This window comes from Nelumbo lutea, chromosome 3 (assembly GCF_056320005.1).
Source record: "Nelumbo lutea isolate HS-2025 chromosome 3, American lotus-T2T, whole genome shotgun sequence".
In the NCBI taxonomy this organism is placed as follows: Eukaryota; Viridiplantae; Streptophyta; class Magnoliopsida; order Proteales; family Nelumbonaceae; genus Nelumbo; species Nelumbo lutea.
Window position 1 is genome coordinate 95,455,062 of NC_142686.1, and position 18,425 is coordinate 95,473,486.

The 18,425-nt window shown below is 37.1% G+C and overlaps 1 protein-coding gene across 3 annotated transcripts in view; it reads left to right on the top strand.

The window, feature by feature from the left end:
- LOC148866995 (putative LRR receptor-like serine/threonine-protein kinase At1g56140) overlaps positions 1-16,247 on the top strand; it is a 69,590-nt gene extending 53,343 nt beyond the window's left edge. For all 3 annotated transcript variants that reach the window (XM_088981601.1, XM_088981602.1, XM_088981603.1), the window contains 8 exons: positions 1,508-1,893; positions 3,708-3,903; positions 4,026-4,187; positions 11,702-11,820; positions 14,830-15,040; positions 15,126-15,357; positions 15,467-15,620; positions 15,714-16,247. In XM_088981601.1, the coding sequence (XP_088837727.1) occupies positions 1,508-1,893; positions 3,708-3,903; positions 4,026-4,187; positions 11,702-11,820; positions 14,830-15,040; positions 15,126-15,357; positions 15,467-15,620; positions 15,714-16,073 (1,820 nt within the window). In that variant the 3' untranslated portion in view covers positions 16,074-16,247. The remainder of the gene's footprint in view (positions 1-1,507; positions 1,894-3,707; positions 3,904-4,025; positions 4,188-11,701; positions 11,821-14,829; positions 15,041-15,125; positions 15,358-15,466; positions 15,621-15,713) is intronic.
- The last annotated feature ends 2,178 nt before the right edge of the window (positions 16,248-18,425 follow it).

Consider the following 18,425-nt stretch of genomic DNA (forward strand, 5'->3'; position numbering starts at 1 on the left):
TGCAGTCAGTGTGGTGAGCCAATTCATGTAGAACCTTCGTATACTTCACTGGGATGCAATTCTTAGAATTTTGAGGTATTTGAAAGGAGCTCCAGGCCGTGGACTATTGTATAAACCAGGAGGAAAACTTGAAGTAGTGGGGTATACAGATGCAGACTGGGCAGGCTCAGTGAATGATAGAAGATCTACTACGGGCTATTGCACATTTCTTGGAGGAAATCTTGTGACGTGGAAGAGTAAAAAGCAGACGGTTGTGGCCAGAAGTAGTGCTGAAGCTGAGTATAAGGCCATGGCACATACTACCTGTGAGTTAGTGTGGTTGAGGAATCTTCTACAAGAAATTGGGTTTCACATGGATAAACCTATGAGACTGTATTGTGACAACCAAGCTGCACTCCATATCTCATCCAATCCTGTATTTCATGAGAGAACAAAGCACATAGAGGTTGATTGCCACTTTGTGAGGGAGAAGGTCCTTGTTGGAGAGATAAACACAGAACATGTGGGCTCGAATGATCAATGGGCAGATTTGTTTACAAAAGCTCTAAACTCAGGGAAAGTGAACCATCTATGTAACAAGCTGGGATTATATGACATATATTCTCCAGCTTGAGGGGGAGTGTTAGAGTGAGCCGAATAGGGGTAGTTTAGTAATCTCATGTCAGTTAAGTACTTTGCTTATGTGGCTGTTTTATTAGAGTACTCTGCCCCACACTTAAGTGAGGGCAGTTTAGTCTCTGTAAGTGTAATTAGAACCTAATAAACATAAGGGGGTCGACTGAATGGGAGACTAATCAGTTTCGACTAAACCCTCCTGTTCTCTCTTTCTCTTGTCTTCTTCCTTCTTCACTGGTTCGGATTACTGTAGCTGCTCCAAAACATATATATATATATATATATATATGAAGCAGATGTTTGCATTGGATTCTGTGCAAATCGTGAAAGTCTAATGCAAACACCATATATCAACTAGTGTAAGAAAATGTGCTCTGCATGTGTGCAAGTATTAACCATATATATATGGATAGATAGATAGATATAGATATAGATACACACACAATATGTGGAATCAGCTAAACTCTAGGACTTTATAAACATTTTTATTTATTTATTTATTTATTATTATTATTATTATTATTATTATTATTAGTAGTAGTAGTAGTAGTAGTAGTAGTATTAGTAGTATTAGTATTAGTATTAGTATTGTTGTTGTTGTTGTTGTCATTGTTATTGTGATGTAGATGAAATAATAGATAGGCCCTACACTAGAGATCCTTGGTATCATATACCATTGTACATGCCTATATTAAATTTAATAGAACATGATGATTAAAAAGATGCATCGGCCACTAAATTCTATATTGGAACCATTGATTACTGTACTAATGAAAGGCAAATATTTTCTTTTGTAAAATGTGATAAATTATAAAAAGACGATTCATATTTCAAATGCAATAAATAGAAACTAAATTAAACTACTGGTTTTATTCTATTCATTTGTTTACAGATGCCAAATTTGCAATCAAGTGTGGTGACAAAACAATGAAAGATTCTAATGGAGATGAATTTGAAGGAGAAACTTATAACATTAGCGCAGCATCATACTTCGTTACAGACAATAGAAAATGGGCAGTTAGCAATGCTGGAATATTTTTTGATAGAGAAAATCCCAGTTACCTCCAAAGCACCGTGAGACCAATTCAAGGTGGAGGTACTTTAACAGTAGCCTTCTTTCAACAATCAAGGTTATCTCCAGGATCTCTAAGGTACTACGGCCTAGGTATGGAGAATGGAATGTATACGGTAAGTCTATATTTTGCAGAAACAGGATTTGATTGGGCAGCCAATTCCTGGAAGTTTCTTGGAAGGCGAATCTTTGATATTTATATTCAGGTATTGTGATTTAAGAGATATATCTTTTAATATTCAAGGATCTGAAACTTTTTGGTATCACTTATCTCAACCTTCACCCTCTAGCCTTTAACAGTTTAAAATTTTCAAATAACAAAACTATGCCCATTTACCTGTAGTAGATTTACTAGGTCCTAAGAGATTGAATAAAACATAACTCGTCTCAGGTTCTTATTAAAGTTCCAACTTTTTTCTTGAATTTTGTGCTTTAAGATGGATTGCGGTAAATGATGTAGAAGATGAAGTTAGAGTTTTTTACTGAACAACATATGCTAATGTTACATTAGTAGTATCAATTAAACAAATCAGTTCATTTCTTCTATTGGGTCTTGTTTTTTTATCTTGGTCAATACTTTTCTTAGATTAGAAAAAAGAAAGAATAAAAATGTTCTACGAAGTTAAAATAATCCCAAGCTATAATAACTATTTTTTTTTTCTTAAGAGTTTAAGCTCTTAACTTGAAAGGTTTAAATGCAACACAAGACCATTGTAAACACAGGATTATGAATCTTGGCAACATGAAAGCCCCAGATCTCCTATTAACTTCGTACTAGTATTCTTTTACCAATCCAATTATATCATAATATTTACAGATCTTGCTTTCATGGTAATCAATACTGGTACTTAAAACATGCTTTTGTCCACAAACTTGTGATATATTTAATAATGGTTGTAATATAAACTATGTAAAGCTTCCCTCCAACATTTAGATACCTCTGATAACCTCTTGTCGAAAAGGCTTTAGTCAGTTTCTCAGTTAATCTAAGTTACCATTTCGTCTCATAATAGGAGTAGTGCACTTCATGTAGAAATAATTTCTAGGTGACAAAATTGATCTTAACCCACTTGACATTATTTGATATAATTTGATGTGACGAAAGTACCCTTAAACAGATGCTAAACAATTTCTGTATGAAAAGCAAACTAAAAGAAAAAAATTAATGGTTCTACAACTAAGACCATAGACCATCTATATACAAGATCATGGAAGTGCATTATTTTTTTTATGTATTGATGTTCAATTGGATCAGATTCATAAATTATAATACCATGAGGAAGCAAGGAAGCACATTGATCTGATTGTCCAATGGGATGCCAAAATATAAACATTTAACTATGTCGTCAACATGGTTGGAAAGATCCACATTGAAAAGGACGGTCCATCTTAATAAATTAAGACCTAGCATTGATCTTCCCTCACACTCATACATTTTGTTAGTTCAGGTGTATCGGTCATCTACAGGGTGGTGGTGATTTGATCATGTACTTAGATATGTATGTATGTATGGAAACACAATTTATTATGGATAGAATAGTAACTTAACATTTTCTGTATTTGCATTTTGGTGGACTATCTCTGATAGGGAGGACCTTTGGTGGTATATGCAGTTGCAGGTAGTTTTAAACATTGTGAAAAGCATAAAGGGAGAGGTTTAGATAATTCCTCTTAATCCTAGTTTGTCGCAATGCAATTTCATTTATACCAGTGCAAAAGGGAGTGCACATAAGATGAATGCAAATTCTGATTTAGTTTTGTTTTAAATTTTACTCTGTTTTGTTTGTCTGCAGTCTAAATGAAGTAAAATAAGACCCAAGGAAAAGTAAAGTGAAACCCCAAGTGAAAGTGAACAAAAAATTACACTCCTGATTTATTCTCCTATAAATTTGCATTAATGTAAATGGAATCTCATTGTAAGCAAGTTGTGAATTGTTTTTCACCGCCTATTATTTATAGAATAACTTTCCAATTTTAAAGCTTTTATGTACTTGGTGTAGTAACAAATTTAATGCTACAGGGGGCTCTGCAAATAAAAGACTTTGAAATAGCAAAGGAAGCAGATGGAATGTTTATAGGCATTTCAAAGGATTTCAAGGTTAATGTAACAGAGAACTATGTTGAAATTCATCTTTTCTGGGCTGGAAAAGGTACTCAGAGAATACCTGAAGACGGCTATTACGGATCATCCATTTCAGCCATAAAGTTCAGTCCAGGTAATATCACATAGAATTTGATTAAACGCGCCCCCAAAGTGATGAATGTTGGCTTATCAAAATACTGTGTTAGATATTCAACTGATATTCTATTAAATACGGATAATGAATTTCACGAGTAGATTTCACACCAACTGTACGTGGAGATCAAACATCACCTTCATGGAAAAGGACGGTCTTGATTGTCGGTATTGTAGTTGCTGTTACAATTGCCATCTCTACATCCGTCTTTGCTTTCTTCTATATAAGACAAAGGAAAAGAAAAAGCATCCTCGAGGATGAAGGTAATATATTGATTTTAGTATTGATAGTGGGTTCATCTATTTTTATCTTATGTCAGCTACCATGTGCAGTATATTTATCCATTTTTTCTCCATTTTGGACGGAAATGGGGAAGCTACAGTAAAAAAAAAGCTTTCTAGACCTTTTTGTCCTCTGCTGATTATTGTGTCCTCCATTATACCACTAGTGGTCATTGTCCCTTTGTCCACATTTATTGAAAATATCAACCAGAATAGAAGTTGTGGAGGCTAGGTTTGTTTGCAGTGCAAATCTGTACCAGATACAAATTTTGCACCCGGTTCAGTTTTGCATCTGTCTGTTTGTAACTATGATTTACACTTCTACATGATACAAAACTTGAACTTTTTGTCTCATTTGCACTTGCTGGCTGTGTAAATGTTGCAACTTAAAAACTGATGTAAAATTTGCACCACTTTCCTCCAAAAATTGTCTCTCATATTAAGTGGGAACTACATCACCTTGCTTCCTACTTCACTTCCAAGTTCCAAACAAATAATCCTCCTCCTATATCCATGCTTTTTCATTTAAGGTGGTACCACACCATTTTACTTGCTCACAAACAAATGAGACAATGTCAGATCTGATGGAAAAGTAAACCAGAATTTACACCCAGCCTATTTTCAGTCCCACGTATTTACACAGTTACACCAGTGCAAATGAAATTCATACTGCAACCAAACAGAGTCAAAATAACATGAATGAAGAAACATACCCAACCCATAACACAGAAACATGCTTTGGCATTCAACAAACTTAAAGAAACTTTTGATGAGAAATAGTGAGTTATAGATTGGAAATGATTGATGCACTTGATGAAAGCACCTCCAACTTGTGAATAAACCCTAGTTGTTTCTAGGTCAAAGTAGAGAAGAAGACGGAAGAAAGAGAAGAGAAAGAAGGAGAGGAGAAGAGTGTTCGGCCAGACTAGAAGAGAGGATGTTCAAAAGTCACTCTCCTAGCCGACCCACTTGACTTTTATTCATAAAACTTAAGTTACAAGAAAGACAATTTTGTCCCTCATAGAAGATGGGACACATAACTTAAACTCAGATACAATAGACATTTCACTTTCATTAAGATACACCAGAATGACCAAAATACCCTTGACTCGAGCATTCTAACACTCCCCCTCAAGTTGGAGAGTATATATCATTATAGTCCCAGCTTGTTACAAATGTAATCTATTCTTCCCTGAGACAATCCTTTTGTGAAGAGATCTGCCCACTGATTTCCTGAGCTCACATGAAATGTAGTTATTACCCCACTTATCACTTTCTCTCTCACAAAGTGACAATCCACCTCAATATGTTTAGTTCTTTCATGGAAGACAGGATTGGATGAGATGTGAATAGCAGCTTGGTTATCACAGTATAGTTTCATGGGTTTGTCAATTGAGAAACCCATCTCCTATAGTAGGTTCTTCATCCATACTAGTTCACACGTGGTATGGGCCATAGCCCTGTACTCTGCTTCCGCACTACTTCTTACCACCACCGTTTGCTTCTTGCTCTTCCAAGTTACAAGATTGCCACCCAGGAAGGTACAATACCATGTGGTTGACCTCCTGTCTGATATAGAGCCAGCCCAGTCAGTATATGTGTACCCTACTATCTCAAGAGTTCCTCCCTTTTGGTATAACAAACCACGACCTGGAGCATTCTTTAGGTACCCAACAATTCTCAGAACAGCTTCCTAGTGAGGAACCCGGGGATGTTGCATAAACTGATTCACCACACTCACAGCAAATGATATATCTAGTCAGGTAATGGTCAGGTAGTTCAACTTTCCCACCAACCTTCTGTATCTTCCAGGATCATCAAACTCTTCACCTACATCCACACTTAGCTTGGCATTGAGTTCCATAGGAGTCTCTGCAAGTTTAGCACCTAACAACCCTATTTCTTCAAGTAGATTAAGAACATATTTCCTTTGACATAGGTTGATCCCCTGTTTTGACCTTGCAACTTCTATTCCTAAGAAATACTTTAGCTTCCCTAGATCTTTCGTATTGAAGTGGTCTTGTAAGAATTTTTTCTGCCAATCAATTCCATTGCTGTCACTTCCAGTTATGATAATATCATCCACATACACGACTAGCAAGATTCTTCCATCTTTTGAGTTATAGCTAAACACAGAATGATCAACCTGACACTGTTTCATCCCAAAGGCCTTCACCACTTCACTGAACCTGCCGAACCATGCACGAGGAGATTGTTTCAGTCCATAGATTGCCTTTTTGAGCTTGCACACCTTACCAGCCTCCCCTTGAGCAACAAACCCTAGTGGTTGCTCTATATACACCTCCTCAACAAGATCACCATGTAGGAAGGCATTTTTTATGTCAAGTTGTAGGAGAGGCCAATCATACATAGTAGCCAATGAGATCAACACCCGAACTGAACCAATTTTAGCCACAGGAGAGAATGTCCCCATATAGTCCACACCATATAACTGAGAATAGCCCTTGGCCACTAACCGTGCCTTCAATCGTTCCACACTGCCATCAGGAAGATTCTTCACTGTATAGACCCATTTACACCCAACAGTGTGCTTACCAGGAGGAAGGGTGGTGAGTTCCCATGTATGATTATGCTGTAGAGCAGAGAGTTCTTCTTCCATGGCTTGCCGTCACCCTAGAGAGATAAGGGCTTCCTGTACAGTCTTGGGAATGGGAACAGATGAGAGTAATGATATAAACTTTCAATGAGAAGCAGAAAGGTGAGCAGTGGAAACATAGTCTGAAATGGGATGAGAAGTACAAGTACGTTTACCTTTCCGCAAAGCAATAGGGAGATGAAGTTCTGAGGGAGAAGGAGCAGTAGCAGGATCTGTCGATGGGTACTGAAGTGGAGGAGGAGCCGAAGCACTTCTGCCGGTATACACTTGAGTAATTGGTGGCCTCTCTGTAGTAACAGGCATATGATGTGCCTCTGCAGTAGGAGTGGGAGCAACGGGAAGGGGGTCCACAACCGGAATAGGAAGAGGAACCACAGAGGGAGAAGAAGAGACCCCGACATCGGAGAAAAAAGGAACTGATCAAAGAAGGTGACATCAGGGCACACAAACGATTTATGAAACTTAGGGTTATAACACTTGTACCCTTTTTGAGTCCTTGAATAGCCAAGAAAAATACACTTCGTAGCTCGAGCATCTAGCTTGTCTACTCCAGGCCACACAACCAAAGACTCTTGGGGTGAGAGGAAAGGGAGACAAAGTGGGGAACAACACGGAGAAAGGGGATTGACTTCCAAGGATTGACATGGGCATCCGATTTAGCAAAAAACGGGATGTAAGAACAACATCACTCCAAAAGTGCTTTGGGACATGCATATTGATCATCAAGGACCGAGCAGTTTCAAGAAGATGTCTATTTTTCCATTCAGCTACACCGTTTTGTTGCGGGGTGTTGGCACAAGAAGTTTGATGAATTATTCCATGATGTTCTAGGTATTGCTGAAATGATGAGGAGATATATTCTTTGGCATCGGAGCGAAGTATTTTCATATGAACACCAAATTGAGTGCGTATTTCAGCGTGAAATTTCTGAAAAATAGAGAACAATTCACTACAGTCTTTCATAAGATAGATCCATGTCATCCTTGAAAAGTCATCAACAAAGATTACAAAATACTTAAACCCATTGTATGACACCACTTTAACTGGACCCCATACATCAGAATGAACTAAAACAAAAGGACTTGAGACGCGACTATCAATTCTTGGACTAAATGAGACGATGATGTTTTCCCAACTGACATGACTCACAATCTAATGATGAAAGATGACTCAAGGATGGAACTAGCAGCTTCAAAGTCTTGAGAGAGGGATGACCAAGTCTGCAGTGCCATTGGGGAGGAGTAAGAGACGACTGAAAAGCCACTAGATGGCCATCACATGGTACAAACCACCGGCTTCATGCCCTCCACCAATCTCCGTCCCCATCTTGAGATCCTAAAACACACAAGAAGAAGGGTAGAAGGTTACAGAACAATTAAGGGACTTGGTTAATTTGCTAATAGACATAAGGTTAAAAAGGAACTTAGGAACATATAAAACAGATGCTAATGACAATGAGGAGAGATCAACATCACCAACACCACAAATAGGAGATGTAGAACCATTAGCAAGTGTAGCTGTCTGATATGTGGAGGTGCGAGAAAGGGAAGAAATTACATCAGGAGTCCCAGACATATGGTCCGAAGCTCTAGAATCAATGATCCAGGGTGAGGCTTTGGAAGCTAAACAAGTCATACCTGAATGGGCAAGTGTAGCTGTGTCCTGCTGAGATGTTTGAAGAAACTACTCATATATTGCCCGTGGTACACACCATTTCCAACCCGGAAGCACAAGTGGGTGTGGAGGGGGTTGGGGCAGTTTGCTGGCTTTCAGTAATTGTGCTACTACCCTTAGATGTAACATGGTGAGCCCAAGTGTTGGGTGGACCACGCAAATCATAGCAGAAATTAACTATGTGCCCCTCTAAGCCACAATGTGTACATTTTCTCTAAGCATTACCCCTTCCTTTTCCACGGCCTCCCTCTGACTCACGGCCTCCAGTCCGGCCACTGGCCCGGTTAAACATGTATCCACCATAGTTGCTTGGAGGGCCACTGCGCCACCACCACTTCTACTTCCACGACCACTCCCTTTAGTCACTACCAAACTAGATCTATCAGAGAAGGAAGAATGTTCCACCGGCTCAATGGATGTCTTCTTAAGACGGGCAAAAACTTCTTCAAGTGAGGGGAGAGCTGATCCCCCCAATATCTGTGCTCTGACAGGCTCATACTCAGCCTTCAAGCCCACAAGAAACCTAGTCACATCGAGCTGTTCACGTTGCTGTTGTTGGATCTGGACATCTGATGTTAGAGGGTGATACACATTTAGCTCAATGCGGATGTTCCTCAAACTTGCATAATACTCTTCTAAGCTTTGACTTCCTTGCTTCAAATTGAAGTACTCTTGGTATAACTGATATACCCTAGTTGTGTTGTCTTGTCCAGAGTACAACTTTTTAGCATGATCCCAAATCTCTTTGGTTGTATCTAGGAACATGAAGTTCACACTAATCTTTGGTTCCATGTTGTTCCAAAGCCATGTCATTATCTATGCATCATCTTGTTCCCAATCACTAAACTCAGGAGAATCAGAGGAAGGTTTCTCCTCCCTCACATGTTTTACTTTCTTCTTGGCCTTCAAGAACACCTCTACAGATTTTGCCCATGGTACATAGTTCTCACCATTCAACTTGATGGATGTCATTTGAACACTTAGATAATCTGAAGAAAGCATGATGCATGTTTTGTTGTCATTCCCAACTACAGTTGAAGCCATCTCAATTAGTTCTCCTTTGAATATACACCACAATCTGACACTTGTCACAAGACTTATCTCACTTATGATACCACCAACCCATTTTCTTCAACTGCACATTACACACTACACTCTAAAGCTGAAATCATTCAGTCAACACATCAAACACTTGGACTGCACACTGCAGGACCATCTACCACCAACACACCACTACTGAAATTACTCAGTCATTTCATCGAACACTTGTTCTTCATACTGCAGAACTGATTACACACAAGGTCTAGGGGTTCACTTTTAAGCATTTAGAATCATAGATATGTCAGCCACTACAACACAATCAACACCACACCATTGCTGTCGTGGACATCAGCAGTCTACTACTCTTCTTTCAGCACACATGCGAGTAAGAAAACACAAAAAAAAAACATGACTGATATGTATATCAGTTTCACCCAGCACCACAACAACTAACTTTTGAAGCACAAAAAAAAAATCAGCATTCACAGTCCATTTCTGAACACACGACAGCAGTGTCCATACCTGTATACGCCCAGCCCTCTTCGTACACTGAATAGAGGGGCTAGTATACCACTTAAACGACCACCACAGCACCGGCCAGAGGCATTCTCATCTCTAGGCCCTCAAAACGGCAACTCCTTTTCAGCCCTTTATCGAGTCTTCAATCAGATCAGATGTAGGATGATGAAACCTACTATGAAGCTGGCGGCGAACCCAGGAAGAAGACAGCAGCAAGAAAAAGAACACGAGACCTTAATGCTCTGATACCATGTGAATAAACCCTAGTTGTTTCTAGGTCAAAGTAGAGAAGAAGACAGAATAAAGAGAAGAGAAAGAAGAAGAAGGAGAGGAGAAGAGTGTTCGGCCAGACTAGAAGAGAGGATGTTCAAAAGTCACTCTCCTAGCCGACCCACTTGACTTTTATTCATAAAACTTAAGTTACAAGAAAGACAATTTTGTCCCTCATAGAAGATGGGACACATAACTTAAACTCAGATACAATAGACATTTCACTTTCAATAAGATACACCAGAATGACCAAAATACCCCCGACTCGAGCATTCTAACAACCCTGACCATGAATCAACATTCTACATTCTTATTATTGATTTTAAAGCTAATAGTTGTTAAATCCTTCCTAATGATGCTCCATCTACATTCTCCATTTTTGAAAGGGATGCAAGTCAGGTACCTGGCTTGAAGAATTTACACTGGTTTTGGGATGGGCTGATTCAATTTTTATCAAATGCTCAGCCTGAGCCTGCACAAGCAGCCCTGATTTTAGGCAAGGCTGCAGACCTAATGTGTAGTCCTCTCACTGTAAAATAATTTGAGCTTACAAGAATTGAACTTGGGCCTCCTTGTGCATTCCATACACACAAAAATTGATATTGTTTTTTGGTATTCCTTAGAAAAGCCATTCCATGAAATCAAATTGCCCTAAGTTAAATAATAGCATCTAAATTAGTTGTAAATAATAATGTTGATGATTTTTTAGGACAGCACATAAGATTAATGGCAAACTATTTTGGTTCATTTAAGTTCTTCAGACCAAAAGTTCTTAACCAATTTTATTTCAAGATGACGCCTCATATGATAAAGAACACTTTGTGATACATTCAATAACGAACCGGGAAAAGGCTTAGAAAAATGAACCAGGAAAACAAAATAGCTTCTAATTTTTTTTCTAATAAATTATTGTGAGGCTTATCCAATATAAAGTTTCAGGTTATGTGAAAGATAGCTTGCATTTAGACAGGCTTCAGGATTTGTGTTTTTAAAGCCCTAATTTTAGGCTTTTTGTTTTTGGGCATAAAAGTGTGTTGACTTCAGAATGTTCAAAGAAACACTTAAACACTCACAACGCTTGGTCACATTTTTGTTTACCACAGACCAAAGCTTAAAAGCAGAAGCTTATACAATCATGGGCTTATTTATTGGCTTATATGATTCAAAAATAAATCTGCTTGATAATGCACACACTGTGCACAGAACTCTGAAGCAGGGATTTTGATCAAGCATGCAAGACTGTGTATTGGCTTATTTCTATCAAACTATGCTTGTTATTAATAAAATTAATCGGATCACATTAGAAAGTGTAATAGGATTGCATTGCAAAATAGCCCATTGCAAGAGTTATAACCTATCTATTTATAAATTGCAGAGATTTTATCAATGACTCCCAAAGCCAACATTTTTAGTTATGTTGAACTGAGATCTTCCACAGAGGACTTCAATCCTAAAAATAAGTTAGGGGAGGGTGGATTTGGACCTGTTTACAAGGTAAGATTTAATTAGATTTACCATTTATATTGCACTAGCAAATACACACGTGTTTTGCACATGACATTTTAAATGATGATGATGATGATGATAGTAATAATGTGTCCAAATTTTTATAATTCTATGTTTATAAAAACAATTATTATTTGTCACACTAATTTTTGTTTAATATGATAGAATATATAATATTAGAGTTGTGCCCAAATGTTTTCTACAAAATTCAGGTATTTTTCATAATTCTTTTATGTTTTTAACTTTTTTATTTTTACTATTTAACAGTGAGATCAAGGGTTAAAACATTTGACCTGAAAGATTGAATAGTTGATCTGCCAGTAGATGGGAAAACAATTTTATTTTTGGGTCAATTTTAAATTTCATATTTCACTCCCATCATCATTAAAACAATCCCTGTATATCACACTTATTTTTCTTTAATATGATTCACAGTTGTCAAGGCATCTAGGTGATTTTTGGTGACACCGGGGCACCTAGTAACCTAGTTGCCTAGACAATAAGAACTTTATAAGGTAAAGAACTAAATTTTGGTTAGCTCTCTAGTTTTGTATACCATTCGGCATGCATATTAATTGAAAAAATAGCAATCCTTTTTATTAAGAACTTTAAATTTCCTTAACAAAACTTGGAAAACCATCATATCTAAAAGATAAAATCTTGTAAATATATTAATTTCATTATTTTCAAAAATAATACTCAGTATCTAAAAGAGCAATTTCATATCTACTAACAACTAAAGAAGGTTATAACTTGTATGATAAAAATTCAAGATGGAAAGTAGAATAGAAAAAGAACAAGGATGATAGCATGGTAAAACATTAAAACATGGATGATAAAAATTCAAGATGTAAGAAAGAAAGAGAGAATAAAAACAAAAAAAAAAAAAAAGAAACCTCTTTATACTTCCATGCATTCTTTCTTTTTTCCCTTCTCAAACAGTCAAACTCTTTGATCTTTTAAATTTCAGTAGTAAAACATTAAAACAAAGAATAAATGATAGCATACTATATAATAGAATGTATTAACAAAACATATTTCTCAAGGAACTGTTCAACCTAAAAGCTTAAGCTATTAGGTGAGGTCCCTGAATAGGTCATGCAAAAGCCCATCGGGCTTGATGCATGGACAAGCACAGGCCCACACTTACCTTGTGCTTAAAGTTAATTAATTGTAATGGGGGCAGCAAGGATCAAACACTAGACCACTTGATCAAAAAGGCTCCGATACCATCTCAAGGAACTGTTCAACCTAAAAGCTTAAGCTATTAGGTGAAGTCCCTGAATAGGCTTTTATTCTCTAACAATGTTAATAAGATGTAATATAAATGATGTTATAATAAGGCATCCACTTTGTCATTTTTGTCACTTGGGTTGACACCTTATCGCCAAGGCTGGTGTCTTGTTTCTATAGGTCAGGCATTTAGGGAGGGTGCTCAGCCAAGGGCACCTAGTCACCTACGCAACACCTTGACAACTATGGTATGGTTAACATAAACTATAAGATATGTGCCCATTTTTTCTACAATTTTTTTATTTTTTTGTAATGCTATACTTATTTATATTTAAAAACTTATTTAACTATGATATCATAGGTTAACCCATTTGACATGGATGGTTGAATTGCATATCCACCACTTGTACAGAAGAATGGTTTTGCTTTTAGGTCAGTTTTAAAAAACATGGGTTTTATATTGTTAGAAAGTATTGAATATAAATTATCCAATTTGTAGAATTTATTGGTGAGAAAAATACCTTAAATATAAGATTTAATGAGAGAGTATGAGAATTAATACCTTAAATATTAGACTTGATAAGGGTGAATTAAATGAGGTGAAAATTTGTAATTTAAATTACATTTTCTGTCCTCACAATTAGAGAGAGACCAAATTCAAAAATAGGGGTATTTTAATCAAGAAGAAAAAGTTCCACAAGCTCATTTGTACTTTTAATAGTATTATAGATATAGATGTAGATATAGATACAGATTATGCGACAAGTTGAGGTCATAGTCAAAAGATAGAATTGGATTTTATTTGTTTGTACCAAGAGATTGTTAAACAAATTAACCTTAGATTCATACTAGTTGCCTAAGCCATAGGGTGTTATCATCATTGTTTATGCATACTTCATGAATAAGCATGTAACGACAACATGAGAACATTGAGTTGGCTGCACTATATAGGTGTTCCTGTGGATGCATTTATTCCAATTTATAAAAAGAAAAAATAACCTACTTGTAATCAAACCATCTTTTCAATGTAGATAAAGAACCGGGTCCAACCATGATTGGGTTGGTAAGATCCCCTTTATTTATGAAATCATTTTAATATTTACATATATAGAATAGTAAATATCAATTAACAAGGTGAAAATAAAAGGATAAAAAACAGAAATTTATACGTTTAATGTGTAGAACATTTTTATCTCACTCACCTTATACCCAGGTTAAAAATACAGTGTGTTCTATTGACAATCAATGCCAACTTTTGGAAAAAAAAAAAAACTATCATGAACCCAGTTTAATTCTATCATTGGTCAACTGCTTCAAGGTTCACTGTTACGTTTTAATTAAAATCTTATTTTTTTTTTTTTATAAAAGTGTGATTTTCGGAGAATCAAACCAATTTTGACTTTTATCTTTTCAGTCTGATTGAACCCAATCTGACCATAGGTCTGGTCTGTTTTTAGAAACACTCAATGTGTTCTGTGAATTTCTAGCCAGACTTTGATGCTCTACAGAGTATAGACATGATGGGGCCAATATCAACCGTTGTTTTCTAGTTGTGTTCCCTTGGTTCCTGTCATGCCTGTAAGGCTCTGAACTCTGGAAAAGTTTTGCTTGCTAGCATTGATCAATTGGTATTAATTTAATCATATTGTTTTCCCTTTTGCATGCTTGATAAACATTGCAGATATTTAAAGCAAAAGAATATTGCAGATATTTTTCATAATAAGAGTAGATACATCCATAAATTTATACTGAAAATTTATGCAGGGAAAACATTCTGATGGGAGGGATGTGGCTGTGAAACAACTCTCAGTAGTATCCCCCCAGGGAAAGAGGCAATTTGTAGCAGAGATTTCTACAATATCTGCTGTTCAACATCGCAACCTTGTAAAGTTATATGGATGCTGTATCGAGGGAGATAAACGACTCCTCGTTTACGAGTATCTTGAAAACAAGAGCCTTGATCAGGCACTCTTTGGTATGAACTTATCTCAGCACTATGTTTTATGCTCTGAACAGGATGCATAAAGATAAATCTGTATAAAATTGGAGCAAATTTGCAGGAAATACTCATCTATATCTTGATTGGACGACACGCTATGCAATTTGCTTGGGGGCAGCAAGAGGCCTAGCTTATCTCCATGAAGAATCCAGTCCAAGGATTGTACACAGAGATGTGAAGGCTAGTAACATTCTGCTTGATGCCGATTTGAACCCCAAAATTTCAGATTTTGGTTTGGCCAAGTTATATGATGAAAAGAAGACGCATATCAGCACCCGAGTTGCAGGAACAATGTGATCTCCCATAACTGCATATTACTTGTATTAAATCATAACAAGTTGCATATTACTAATCTTTTCCAATTTAAATTAACGATTCCACTTCTTGGTTTTGCCTTTGTAGTGGATATCTCGCACCAGAGTATGCTATGCGTGGGCATCTAACAGAAAAGGCTGATGTCTTTGGATTTGGAGTTGTTGCTCTTGAGGTTCTTAGTGGAAGGCCAAATACTGACTACTCAAATTTGGTTTCAGAGAAAATATATCTTCTTGAATGGGTATTAGAAGAAACAACTTACCGAATTTATCTACTGTATAGTGGTACCACTTATAGCATTCCTTCTTAACACCATCATTTCTTAATTCTTTAGGCATGGAATCTACGTGAAAATCACCGTGAACTGGAATTGGTGGATCGAAAACTGAAAGAGTTTAATGAAAGTGAAGCTCACCGACTCATAGGAATAGCTCTCTTGTGTACTCAAGCATCACCAACACTACGACCATCCATGTCACGTGTTGTGGCCATGCTAGCTGGAGACATTGAAGTGGGCGAAGTCACATACAAGCCTGGCTATTTAACGGATTGGCAATTCAACGATATTATCAGCACTCAAGCTAGCAGCAGTACTTCAACGTTTGTTCCAAACTCAGGCATGAAAGCTAATTCCAGTCCTCCCATAGATGTTACTCAACCAGTCCTCAATGACAGTATTGTTCAAGCGAGGTGAAAGTATGTTGTTTTGACATAAAGAAGGATAGAATCCATATTACTCAAACCCAGTAGCTCTGTTTAGTCGACTAATATAATTTTCTTGTCACAAAGGCTTTGTTTGCAGTGTGAATTTCATTTGCACTGGTGTAAATTCATGGGATTGCAAATAGGTTTGTGAATTCTGGTTTAATTTTGCTTCGGTTTTGGCTTTGTCTTATTTGTTTGTGAGAAGCAAAATAGGAAGTAAAATAGTGTAGTTCTCACCATATACGAAAGATAATGGGGGTAGGAGTGTTATTTGTTTGTGAGCAAGGTAGGAAACATGATGATATGATCCTCACTTTATACAAAAGAAATTGAGGTAGGGGGAAAGGGGTGCAAATTTTGTATAATTTTCTGGGATGCAAAATTTACATTTATAGTGGCTAGTGAGTGCAAATAAAACAAAAAGTGCAAGTTATGTGTCAATTCGGATTGTAACTCATTAATAAACAAACGAAAGCAAAATTAAACCGAGTGCAAAATTTGTTTACAGTTCAAATTTTCACTGCAAACAGAGCCGAAAACAAAACCTAGAGCTTCGAAGTGATAAAGCACCGTTCTTGAGATGGTCAAAATTTGTGGTACAGAGCTTCCCATTGTATGACTTGAAAAAAAACGCAAGACTTCCAAATGGCCATTTTTTATGACGTCGATAAATGCTACCGTACAGGTTAATCAAATCCTTATTTTATATTCGACACTGGATATATGCCCCATACAATGCACCAATTAGATTATTAGCAATACCTTTGCTTCATTTTGTCATTGTCAATTAACCTCATGCAATGTTGTAGTTAAGTAGGCTCAGGTTGAAAAGAGTATAAATACAAATATATACAGTGCAAATATATACAAAATAAAATAATATAAAATATAAGATTTTGCACTCAATATATTTGTATTTATACTCCTTCCAAACTGAGTAAAGATCTTTTATTGACTATTTCCCAACCTATTTTCTAAGTTCCAGGCGTCAAATGGAAAATTTGCTGGAAACATCGACTTACAGGGTGTCACCTCAACTTGATACCTTGGATGCTGTAGAGCACCTGCAATTTGAATAGGACATTAGAGATCTCGGGTGATATTTCTGGGGTATGAACTTCAATGGTCAAGTCAACAATGTCAAAAGTAAAGAAGAGCTGAAAATCTCGGTGAGGTAAGACGATGTGCTAAGGTGTTTGTTGTGTGTAGTATCCAATGTACTGTAATAAATGAAAAACTCACATATTTATAGGAGAGGAGCTTCGCTCAATAATGGGCACATCACTTACACAAGGCCAAAACTAGATTGGCTTGTTACATCTTGGGTTGACACGTAATGTGCACGTGGTAAGCAATAAACCTGCTTTGAATGAAATGGAATTGATGCTCTGATGTGTTGCTTCCTTGGTTAACCAGATGTACATGTTATGAGTTGGCATTAGGTCTATTTCATCAAATCAAGTGAACTCGGCAAGGTCAACTAGGCTTAGGTGAGCTTGGCTGGGTCAAGATGGGCTTAGGTGAGCTTGATCAGGTCAGTTGAGCTTAAGGGAGTTTGGTCAATTCAGCTCAGCCTTCTAAGGTAATGTGAGGTCAACTGACCATGTTGACCCTAGCTTGTTGCCATGTGGTGTGCCTTTTGACTGGTGATCAGTTTTGGCCATATCATATGCCTCCACTTCCAAGATGAGGTAGCATCTAGATTGACTCACTTGAAGTGTCAAATTAGTTACTTGTCTCTAAGGTGATGGGTTAGCTGTATCTTGTGTTCAGCTAAGTTAGTATAAGTTAGCCACCATCCCAAGTCATTTTCATAGCATTGATACTTTATTTTGGAAGGGGAGGTTGCTAGTTGAGCCTTTTAATGAGGTGGTTGTTAGGTCAATTTGATCAAAAGCAAGGTTCAAAGTATCAACATGTATTGGCTCGTATAAGTCGATACATATTGTTTCGGGAGCTACCTGATACGCCCCTATAGAGGGTGTATCAAGGTTCTAACCGGTACAGGGGGAGGAGCCTTGAATTGGCCCCCCTGAACCAGTTTTGAAAAAAATAAAAAGGTATATCACGCGATACGCCCCTACCTGCATATCGGTATTTAGAACCTTGGCTAAAAGAGATGACATTGGGTCAGCTACTTCAAGTCGCCTTGGATGATAGGTAGATTCAAGTTGGCAGCCCTAGACAATAGGTCAATACAAGTCGGTCATTCCAGGTCAACCATTAATAGGTTGGCCATTTGGAGGTTAAGTCATTAGGTTGGTTACTTCTTGGGTGAAATGGACGTTTTGTTCAATTTCCACAACATTGCCATTTGTTACTACCAAAATTTGTAACAAGG